The sequence below is a fragment of the Pocillopora verrucosa genome, chromosome 11 (assembly GCF_036669915.1).
Source record: "Pocillopora verrucosa isolate sample1 chromosome 11, ASM3666991v2, whole genome shotgun sequence".
In the NCBI taxonomy this organism is placed as follows: Eukaryota; Metazoa; Cnidaria; class Anthozoa; order Scleractinia; family Pocilloporidae; genus Pocillopora; species Pocillopora verrucosa.
This window is the reverse complement of record NC_089322.1, coordinates 12254678-12267177: the sequence shown is the minus strand read 5'-3', so window position 1 is coordinate 12267177 and position 12500 is coordinate 12254678. Positions and strand designations below refer to the sequence as shown.

General features: G+C 39.3%; 1 protein-coding gene across 1 annotated transcript in view; it reads left to right on the top strand.

Moving 5' to 3' along the window:
* LOC136284295 (uncharacterized) overlaps positions 1-9378 on the top strand; it is an 11149-nt gene extending 1771 nt beyond the window's left edge. The window contains exons 3-4 of the mRNA XM_066174314.1: positions 5970-6053; positions 8603-9378. Coding sequence (XP_066030411.1) covers positions 5970-6053; positions 8603-8997 — 479 coding nt within the window. The 3' untranslated portion in view covers positions 8998-9378. The remainder of the gene's footprint in view (positions 1-5969; positions 6054-8602) is intronic.
* The last annotated feature ends 3122 nt before the right edge of the window (positions 9379-12500 follow it).

Sequence of the window (12500 nt, the reverse complement as noted above, 5' to 3'; positions counted from 1 at the left end):
AATAGCAACCTCCAATCAATAGATGGCGAGAGCGAGAATAGCGAGCTCCGCACTATTTACGATTTGGAAGCTAAATTGGCGGACGTATCCCTGCCTTTCAAAGAGACTGTGCCAGCAGCAGTGAAAGACTGGCTTAACGTACTCGCGCGTCGCCATGGAACAACTCGGGAGATGGTTCTGTTGAGTGTATTGACTTCAACTAGCGCGCTGATTGGAAAGAGCTCACTACAGGTCTTCTCCACGCATGAAGAAGTGGGGAATCTTTTCGTTGTTGTGGTCTCCCCCTTCAGGTTCTGGGAAAACACCTGTGTGCCATTTAGGATGTATCGATCCTATCGTGGAACATTTCGGGCCTAAAATAAACAAAAACCTTCGTTATCGATGACGCATCGAGTAATGGCCTGTTCAACCACTTCACTACGGGCAATACCAACCCTATCATCTGTATCGACGAGGCCCACTCATTTCTAACGAGGATTACGAGTTTATCGAAAGGTCCTCAAGCGAATCTGACCATGGAACGGCTATGCAAGTGTTACGACGGCGATTGCTGGTACGTGCTGAAGAGCAACAAGGGTAAGCGTACAGGGGTCCCGTCGGCACGAGTCTCGTTCCTTGCGTTCACTACCCCAAAGCAGTTCCTCGAAACGGTTTGCCCGAAGATGTTGTCTGCCGAAAATGGCCTGGCCGAGCGAGTGCTTCTTTTCTACCACAAAAAGGAGGAGAAAGACTCGGAGGTAATGGCCCAGCATTGCGAAGAGCTGGATAATTATCCTATCCAGTCTCAATAGTGCTTGAGCAAATTTACGTAGAACATAACAATGTTCCAACAGAAGTACTCCCTGAGTGCAAGTGCCCGTGAGGCTTTCCTCAGATTCGCTAAGCCTCAAGATAAGTTGCCAAGCACACAAGGGGCCAGCGTGGAAGGAAGGAAAGGAAGCCAACTGCAACAATTCTAAGCGAAACAAACACGTCCTCCGCCTTGCTCTTAGCATGCATGTACTATATGATCACCTGAGGACAGCCATAAATTTGGAGACAGGGGTAACAAGTCATAAAATTGCCTTGGAAACACTAAACATGGCAATCGCTCTTGTCCAAAGCCTCGAGATTTACAAGGGAATTTCGCACACTGTGAGTAGTAAAATATTGCACATGTACTTGTATGACTAGTTTCTTTGCTTGCTCTTATCGGTTATAAAACTGTTTTCTTTCCAGTAGTTTTCATACCCAAAAAAGTCTTCTGGGGAGGAGGGGAAGAAACATTTCTAGAACCACACACTCTTTTTTTGGGGTATTAATTTTGGCATTTGAAAGGACCAGGTTTACAACTGTGACAACATCAATAATAGCAAGTTCAATACTGTACTTACAATTTAAGAATAAGAATGAAAACTTCTCCTGTGCTAACATTGTATCAAACTCTTGGTTATGGAACAAGGAAGCCAACATTCATGCGACCAGAATTACTCCATTTTTGTAGAAATTTTTATGTGTGCCCAGTCCTCCAAGGTGTCAAAACTTAAAAAAGAAATTCATTTTTTAAACCTCCCTGAGTGCCCTTGTGCATTTACACGTATGAATTAAGAAAGAAAAGGTATTTGCCATTTACCAGACCATGAAAATATAAACTCCAACTCAAAGTAAAATAATTTCAACTTATAGTGTTTCTAAATTTACCTTTATTGTAGGCCAGCAAAATTAATGGCTCTGCTAAGGTGATAAACGTGGGTGTGGCAAATGAGGTTATTACCCTTAGAATCTTAACAATGAAAGGGCCATGCACAACTGCCTGCCGCATCAACACAAGCTTTTCCTTGCACTGCCATCCAAATGTCAATCTGGTCCAAAAGTCCATGCAAGATCTGGCAGCTGCTGGTCTTGGCATATTTAAAGTCATTAACAAACTGAAATTTTTTTATAAAATGCTGCCCATTGATGACCTTCAGCAGAAACTGACCAAATATGACATCTCTGCACAAGACTACAGAACAACATTCCCGAGGGATGATGACAGGCTTACTGCTGCAAGCAATATCTTCACAATGTCAGAGGGTCATCCATTTCAAGCTGGACTCAATGCCTTTAGAGAGAGAGAAACATTGCCACCACTGCTTTAGCTGAAAAGAATGTTAAAACAATACTGTTACATGAAATTATCATGAACAACTTTAATAGAGATTTAATTGAGAGAAATTGAGAATACATGTACCTTTCAATTGATATTTATCTGAGGGAAATTGAGAATACTGTTAAATAGACATTTATTTAAGAGAAATTATGGAAGACATTGTGTAGGTCTAGAAAATATCCATACTACCCCCACAGATGGGGTTTAGAAATTCCAGGACAAGAGGGTAGGGTCTGAGAGACCCAAAATTTCAAAGCAATGTATGAAGCTAAATTGGAATTTCTGGAGGGTTGGTGGGGTTATAGGGAAGATACCTTTCGGGCTGGGGATATAGATAATTATATTCTGGAACTACGCATTCACTTGAGAGAAAATATTAATACCTGTAAATTGAGACATTTAATTGAAAGAAATTACAAACTACCTTTGAATAGAAACTGAGAAATTATAAATACCTAAAAATAGAGACATTTTAGAGAAAGAAAGTAAAGAGACATTTACTTAAAAGAAAATAGTTGAATACCGAAAAAACAATATTTGTTATAAAATGTTACAGTCTTAAAATATGTTTGAATAATACAATGCAGTTACCTGACACTTAACATGTTATTCATTACAGATCCTATTTATACAGTTCTGGTTGTTAAATCGAATCTTTGCTAAAATTGAAACAAGCATAATTGATAAAGATGTTTATTTAAGTTACAGTTAAAATGCTACAGGTATTATGCATTATACAACCAAACAATGAAACAATACCCTTGATTCAAACTATGGACATGTTTGAATAGAGTGATTTCATAAGGGAAAAAGCAAATATGAAATTCTAATTCAATTTTTAGAATTTTATACAAAAGTCACACAGAAAAGTGATTCATTGCTGTCGTAATATGCCTGCATGCCCATTTACAGGACAATCATTCCAATTACATTTAAATTCGTGTTGCATAGAAATTGCAACATATTGATATATCATGCATTATCATACTTAAATTTGATAAGGAAAAAATAAACAACTATAATGTATACCACACTAAGTCAACAAACATTTATGCCTGCTGATTGACTTTTACCATGTCAAAAATCCCAAACAGTTCTGAAATTTGAATTGAGTGCCAAAAATTGAAATAGACACAAAGTTGAATTTAAAAATGTTGTGCATCATGTGTGCTATGGAACCTCCACTTTGGGCATGGCACACCTCCACAAGGAGATGCTTTTCCTGGTCCCGGTAAAATGCTCGGATACACCTCTATAAGGAGATTGGGACACTTTGAGTGCTGCAAGTGCTGTTTCAACCCCCATTAAGGGGACAACTACTAAGCTGCTAATGATTAAAATGCCACCAAAGACACTGAGTTGTTCCAGTTTCTGCATGCCTTTCAAAATAAATATGAACATACTTTGTATTTTTACTGTACATTAATTCTGCACTTATTGACAGGTTATTGCAGTTGTCTACAAGTAGCAAGTCAAATCACAATTTAAAAAAGTCCAAGGTTGCTATCGAAAGCTTACGTCATGCATTTTTGGTTGCTTTAATAGATGGCTGCTTTGAAGGGAATAAAACAGGTATTTTTGTTCAAGTGGTTAATTATAAACAAAACTCCACCCACCCTCTATTCAAGGAACACAGGTATATTTATGGGACACTTCACAGTCCTGGGGGTGCCCTCTTAATGAAGGTTCCACCCTATCATTGACAAATCATCTGGCCCAGGTTGTTCAAATCTGGGTTAAGATAACCCATGGTTAGCATGGAATTTGATTTCAGGTCTGAAAGCTGTAAAAGAAAATTCAGTTCAAAGCTTTTTGCTTGTAATTTGATCAATGGATGTTCGAAAAAGAATAGGGAAAAATTTCTCTAAAAGGCTTTGGAAAAAAGAAATATAGAAACCTGCATTAAAATTTAACCCTGGGCTAGCACTAATCGGCCTTTGAACAACTGGGCTCAGGTGATTTTCTTGTACAATCTGGAGAATAATAAGCACTCAGAAAATTTTCAAATATATCCCTGCGGGCTAGTGTTATTTTGTGCTTGTTTATAACACGAGGTAATTTTCGAAAAAACACTTAAAATGGATCCCATAGTATGATATCATGTACTACATAATCTTCAGGGTTACTGGATGTTGGCCTTCTCTGATCACTCCCGATAACCACACCATGTTGCCACCATATTAAATTCGCATTCGATTCAGAAAAAGATACACAACTTTCGTAAAACACCTCATTTCTTGTGATAAAACTACGAATTTATCAAACCGTTCGACACAACCAATCTCTGACTAATGGGAAATACAGCTGGCGAAGGAATATGTGAGCCCGCACCATCTGGCTTTTTACTTCCTCTTGAACCGGAAATGAAAAAAAAACGTGGAACCAAAAGAACCAGAAGAACTAAGAGAACCACGAGGACCACGAGAACCACGAGGACCACGAGAACCACGAGGACCACGAGAACCAAGAAAACCAAGGAAACCACGAGGACCACGAGAACCAAGAAAACCAAGGAAACCACGAGAACCACAAGAACCAGAAATACACAATTACCGTTACTAAGAGTTAAATTATGTGAAGTCCGATAGTACAAGAACCACAAGAACCAGAGAACTACCGAGAACTACACAATTACCGTGACTCAGTGTTAGATTTATGCGAAATCCGATAGTAAGCGATTCATGACGTCAGCTGTGGCTATTACACCGGAGATCTGCCGAAAAAAGTCACAAGCATAAACAATAGACTGTTATCTTAAAAAAATCACACTTACCTTACGCAAGGCAACAGGTTAATTTTATTTGTATGTTACTCACTTTACCTTTTACCGACTTGTCGAACGTGACAATCGACATTCGTTTACGCTGTATCCGTGCATTTGTTGTTATAGAAACGAACAACGCTTCCCTCTGTTGTGAGTAAGAAACGAGTACATACCAAACGAACAACGCTTCATTTTTTTGTCAGAAACAGAGAACGCTTCCCTTCGTTGTTAGAAACGAACAACGCTTTTAGAATCGTTACTCAAACATATTTCAATTCCGAGCATACGATCGATTTCTGTGTGGTCAAAGTCTTCACGGTATTGTTAGAAACCAAGAAAAAGTTTCTCAAGCTTACGAAACGTCCGTGAGTAAGAAACGATAACATACTAAACGAACAGCGCTGCATTTTGTTGCTGGAAACGAAAAACATTTCCTTTTGTTTTTAGGAACGAACAACGCTTTAAGAATCTTCTGGTGTTGTCGGAAACAAAGAGCACTTTAGTGATAAAAATTTCTCCACTTTATTGCCTATTAACAGTCTGAAATTCTGATCTTTTTAGTATTTGTTTCTTCGACTTGACTTTTTTTTCGGGCGACATAACTAAAATTTCGGGCAACATGACTTAGGTTTCGGGCGACATGACTTCGGGCGAGATGACTCTCAGCCGACTTGACTGTAAAACCGTTTAAACACTCATACTTTAGAGGCATCTGCTTCCTAAGCTGCACGGAACACCTCATCTTGTTTACTCTGGAAAGCTCGTGATTCCAAAATCTTTCTCCTAGCGGTAATCAAGTAAGTTCAGAGACAATGAACACATTATAGGGTAACACAAGATCATTTGAAATAATTATAAACTGACCACTGTAAAGAGTTTCTAAGCATGCCTTTCGAGCGTTAGCCCTTCTTCAGGGTGTAGTTGATTATCAATCGTTGGAACAGTCAACAGAAGGTAGTGCTAAAGGAATTGTGGGTAGCACTCGTTACGTAAACTATGCTTTGTTACAAAAGAGGAAAAAAAGTTTGGCGACAGGATTTACAACATAGACACTGAAACTCCTTACCTTTTCAGGCGGATTGGGTATTGTCTTAGCTGAGATGAGACTATTTATCGTTTCACATTTCCTGATCTATCTTTCTGTGATCCAATACTCAGGTAAGTGACTGTCCGACAAGATTAAATTATGTTAACTGTGTAAGTGCTAAATTAGAGATGTGTCAGTTCAAAGATAGATCGATCCTCATCCAGCGTATGGCTAATCCAAAGACACAGACGCCTTTTAAAAGATCACGGCTCTTTCGAGAGATAAGGCGCAACCAAATAACAAAGTAGTCGGGAACCGTTGCAGCTATCGAATGCTTTGGCATTCAGCTGTGTGCGCAAACAGAAACTATCAAGAGGCCTGTCGTCCAAATTTACATAAGTTCGCCTATCATTACGCTTTATAATTAATTATGTTTGCTGTCGGAAGCCAGAGAGGCTGTCGATTGCAGCCGATCATCATATTAACAACGATCGCTGAGAAGAATATTTATTTACATATATTTATATGATATAAAATAACGATATATTTAAATAACGATATATTTAGATAAATCGTTATTTTCGTTGAGTAATCATTATACGGACGCCCAATCGTTCTGCACCAGTGCCTCCGATTATATGACTCAAGATCTGCTTCTCTTGTCTCACATTGTCAAGTAAACAGAAATTTAAGTTTACTCAGACATTCTCTATACACTAGTCCAGCATGAGAAAGGAACACTTGCCTCCAACGCGAGAAGCTTTTTTCCTCACTAGAGGGTCGTTGGATCTGTTGGTCATCATTACAATACATTCGTTAAGTGCGGTTGTTTCTCTTCCACTTCAGCTATTTTTGAAACAACCGCTAGTTATAGAATCAAAGCATGATGAAAAGCGCTTCAACCAAATGATGTCTCGATAATTAAACCTCCCGGACAATCAATCTTTAATGTTCTTGAGTTTGTTTGGGTATAACTAAAACCCTACCACTAACCTAAGAGCTTGAATAGGGATATTAAAGATATTCAAGTCGTGCTATTGCAGCAGAGAAATCGATTAAAATTGAGAACTCTCGTACATGCTCTTCTCTAAACTCGAAAGCGTGCTTTAGTTTGCCTTTCTCACTCATGAATGGGTCCTTGATGAATCCTAAATTTCCCCATATTGAGATCTCCCACTGCAGAAACCATCAATGCTATTCTTATCAGAACTATTCTTTAAACATGTAAACAGAAGAAATCATTAGCTTATGTCAAATTATTTCGAGAAGTTTCGACAAAAATCCGGACAGAAAGATTTTTGGCCTTGGCCGCAACTTTTTCGGTCATCTTCTGTAGTAAGGGACAAAACATTAATTGATCTTTCGCAGCCGTAACCCCAAATGATTCGAAGAGGTTAAGCAGGGATGTAGGGATCTCGGTGATCTCTGCTGTATCTGTAACTCGGGTGTTCGAAAAAATGACGACGGTTAGCTGTATAATCACTTCTCTAAGCTTGATATGATCCCGAAATTGTAACGATAGGTCACGTGTCTTTAACGAGAAGCATTTTTTGGCCATGTCCTAGTAAGGGTTGTTCTCTTAGCCTTTTGTTGTTGTTTAATCATTCATCTAGGATCTTTAAAGTTGATTACAAATTAGGAACTTCTTGCATGCACAATAACAAGTTACAACAGGATATTTTAACTAAAATGGCGAGGTAGATTAAAGTCACTGCTAATTTAGAGTCTATTCCCAACTGGGTTTTTAGCATTGGTGTTGGTAACACCAATGCCGAATTCTCCTGGCTTTAAAAACCTTAGAAAACCTTGAAACCTTAGCAAACCTGCTGCTGAAAGGGCAGTTGATTGAGTCTGCCTGATTGAGTGCGAAATTGATAAATCTATACGATTTTTCGTTGTCGCTTTTTAACAACAATTTATCAGAACTTTCACTTTTTATTACATACATTTTGAAATCACTGGAGATCCTTGCAATCTGATTGGCTCTCATCGGTGCGATTTACTCGCGAATCGCACCATTTGGTGCTCTAGATCGTATCTCTTCCCCAGCCAGTGAGACAGCTTTACTAAACCACAGCAAACAATCATACTTCAAGGCTTGTGTTAGGAAACAAATCAAATTGCAGGAAAATGGAAGACAACTTTTGGAACTATTTGTATCTGGGCGACTGAATTTTGCGATTCCAAAGAAATGTATAACAAAATGGCAATTGAACTTCGTGTCGTGCAATTTTGGTCTGACGTGAAACTTGCGATTTCAAATCAAGCTGACGCGGCGAGCTCGTTCGCAATTGAAAAGCATCAAGCGCGCATATGATTTCAGACAAAATTGCTTTCCCCTCAGTGCGATAGCCATTGTGCATTAGCTCATATGTCCCTTGCATTTCCGCAACGTGACTGAAAAAACAAAACAACCTGGATTCAGCTGTTTTCAGTTTGCGCTCAAATAACATGTGATCGATCCTTTCCTTTAACGACCAAAAATATTCAGTTTAAAACGGCGAAATTGTTACATAGAATGAACCTCTACCTCTAAAGATAGTATTGGTGCAGCTGCAGGAGATGAACTATACTGGATAGTGAAAAAGCCCTCTGTTTATGGTGGAATCACTCTCTTTTAAGCAAATAACTTTCCATTCAAGCAATACTCAATGTAGGTGTGAATAATCTTCGATTTCAGACTGTGGAAGTGTCACATGGTATGAACCTCTACCGGTTAAGACAGTATCGAGTGCAGGCGATGACCCAACTCCAGCAAAGGTAAAGCTTTTTGAAGGATATCCTGCATCTCTAAGCTGGAACTTCAGTTTGACGTCAGTGACTCTTTTTGCGGTGAATGTAAAGTTTAACGCTGAAAGTCTCGCATTAAGTGGACCGGGAGGATCAGGTGCAAAGGTGGCGCCTGCCTTTGAGGATAAGTTCAATTTCACTTGGATTTCCCAACGACTCACTTTGGTTATCTTCAGTGTGACTGCTGCATATGATGAAAGTAACGGGGAATTTAGCTGTGAGTTGCTTACTGTGGAAGGAGCGTGGATTCGTAAGATTCAAGTGAAAATTGTTGGTAAGCGTTAATTACTCTAACTGGAAATTTATCATTTCGAGAGAATGGAAGTGAGACAAGAATGCATATAATTAAGAGAGACGCTGCATATAATTATGATGAAAGTAATAAAAATGCGGCTGAAGTTACCTACTGGGAATGGAGTGTGGATATTTAAGTTTTCCGTGGGAAACTACGAGGCTTTGAGCAGCGCGAGCCAGCGAGAGGTCTGCAATAGGTCAAGCACTGATTACTAGTGCCACGTCCCTGTGGAACCTCTCCTCGACTCGTCTCAAATATTCCAAGGGTGGAAAAACGCGCAGCCTGTAGCGCTACTAAAAATAAGTGCCTGCTCGCAGGCGATGAATTTAGATATCCGTATACCGACGGTTTTAATGACAATAGAGACGATTCGAGAGAGAATGATATCCTAAAATATTCAAAGGCCAGCATTAATACCTATGGCCTACCAATTTGTCTTTGACTTGACAACTTCAAAACAACGTTTTATTATAATTATAAAAGACAAAGGAGAACAACAAAATGCTTTATTTCATTCTAAAAGTTTAAAATGCTTTTTACCTTCCCTAATGCCCTTCCCTAAAGTAGCATAGCTAATTTTAAAGGGTTTTTCCAGACTGCCATGGAAGTTTTAACGCCACGGAATTTGCATAGCGTTTCCCTGCATTTAATACTCCTGGATGGAAACAACATATCCAGGGGTAAATATAACCGAATGCCTGTTCTTCGAATTAATCGGGTAACAGACGTGATCTCTGAAGAAAAAATGACTGCACAGTGTCATTCGCAAAAGATTAAGACGCAGTCTCTCTAGGTCTAAGCCCGTTTCAAACGGTTCTTGATGGTTTTGATGATGGTTGAGAAAATCACGGAATGAGATCGCGTAATTGAAGACCAATATAGTGCGCAAATTTAAGTTAAGAAGTTGCGAGTTAAAGACACTGAAGCCTGCAGATGATTAGAATGCACAGAGACATTCTGAGAAAATTTGGCAGCTACTTTTTACTGTTAGAACCCGTTTTTGGCAAAACTGCTGGCCGAAAAAAACTATTTACTATGATTTGCTCGCTCAAACGGCTGAAACTATCATCAACTTCCATCTCGAATTTGAACATGTCCAAACTGCATTATCGTTGATGATAGTTGAGGATAGTGCATGATAGTTCGTGATCAAACGTTTTTGATAGTTTGAAACTATCATAGACTATCATGATCGTTTGAATTAGTTTGCCACATGACGAGCTTTGCTCAACAAAAGAGTTCGCAGCAGGCATCGTAAACTGATGCCGAGGGTTGGGGAAGAAGGGTCATCATATAAATACACCACAATGTAATTACCAGACTTGGCGCACAGGAATCCGCGAGAGATACGCGATTGCGTGCGAGTTAACATGGGGTCATTTATTAACAATGAAAATCGAAGTAATGAAACATTAGGAAATTTGCTATGCGTAATGCTCAATAAAAAACTACGTTCTTTCTGATACGGCCTTTTTCATCATTATTATGACGTTTCTAAGCATGTAGTCTTGTTAAGACCTTCCCTTTTCACAGAAGAGGCAATGCCTGCTGGGCGCCGTATTTATAAAAGTCTCTGTTTCAATTATTTATGTATTCTTTCGCTTAGTTTGCCACATAACAGCAACAAACGTTATTTTCACGCCACTTGGTGCATCGATCAATGTTCACGCTTTCCTGATCATTACAAAGTTATTGTTTTCGTACAAGCCGGGGCGATCTCACGACTAAGCCACCTATCGTGGTTAAACTCTTACTAATATTTTAATATTAAACCTCGGCGAAGTTTTCAAAATCGAAAAGCATCAATTTTTTCGATTTCTAAATCATTGGAAGTGATTCATGGAGGCAGTCGGATTGTCGACGTGCGCTGGCCCCCGGTTGACTTTACCGCTCAGAGTTTTTACAAGGTTACAAGTGCCATACTTGATCCTTCCAAGCATTGGTATCTACTTTTGAAAGAGGTATGTGGAGTCCCTCTGTGTAATTTTTCATACGCGATGTATTTAAGATATTTCCCGACGAAATCCAAAGTGTCGCCGCGCGGGAACTTCAGCCCGTCAAATCATCGTTTGGAGTTCTGGAGATGAGACAGGATTCCCCGACGTCGAACTCCTAACGTTGTGTCCACGGTCGGTTCTAGTTACTGGTCTTCCTTCGCAAGAAAACAAATTCCCGACGAACGGGATTTATGTTTATCGTAAAATCTGGTGAACTCCACCACATTGAGGACTTTGAGGTCCGAGGGCGTGGAAATATATTTATCTTTGGCGCCCACTATAAGAGTCAGTCAAGACTCCGAGGAGCTCGTATTTCCGTTGCTTACCGAAAGATCAGCGAGCAGTAAATTCCCTTAAGTGGAAGTGAAGGAACTTCTCAGCACGGCCATTTCCCATCTTGAATCGAGCACGGAGGCAAGTTTAGACGAACTCGATTCCCTTCCTAATTCCCCATGTTGCTCATCTACTCCTTAAGTTCGTCCCTAGTTCCTCGTGTCGTTCAATCGGATGACACAAAGAAAACGACCTGATTTAGGAACAATAAGCCCAAGAAACGACAAGTTCTTAAAAGGTGCCAAGGAAGATAACAGCTGTCTCTTGATGTGACGTTCTCTGAGAGGCGTACAATGGGTCCATCGCTGCCGTCATCGGAAACAGCTTATTGTACGGAACGGTATGGGAAAGAGCGAAAAAGCTACAGGGTATTATCGCAGGAAGTCTCTTGATCATAATTTTATTTACAAAATCAAAGGGTTCAAGGAATGGTTGCTGACCGTAGCTTCTTTCACCACAAACACTCGCTAAAGGAAAGAGTGGGTGTGGAGTTACTAAGTTAGAGAGGTTTGTTGCATCATTTAATTTACAGTATTTGTTATTTATGTTTATTCTCATTGCTTTGTGTCTACCGCCGATGACGCTGTCGGTCTATGTGTGATCCTTTTTCTTAACAGCAATGTAAATTTACCTCAGCGTACACCGGTTGTATTTGACAAAATCATAAGACTGTTCTATTTCCAAATTTCATGATTTCATTATTTGACCGGATGATTTTGTTGCATTTGTGGTCGAGGACGTACAACCTATATTGATTTTTTATGAGTTAAACTTCAGTTACATCTTACACCTTAGGTAAGTGTTTTTACAGGTTTTTCTAACATGATTCCTTCTAGGGAGGGGGAGACATTACATTTAGTCATCGTAAGTTTCTATGCCTGAAAATCTGAAAACACGCATAATATTAAAGCAACTCTTATTGAGACTTCTCCTAGTGGGTTGTTTTGAAATGCTATTTTCTGAAACATAACTGATTGGCAAACTTTTTAATATTTATAAAGTGACAGTTGATTCTAAACAGTTGTCTACGGTTGATTTTTTTTTACAGAGAACTGAGGACACACCTGTACTGCTCACAAAAAATGAGATAAAAGCATTGAAGAAACTAGTCTTATCTGCCAGGTAGAATACATTAGGACTTTCCAGGGTCAAGGATGCAGTTT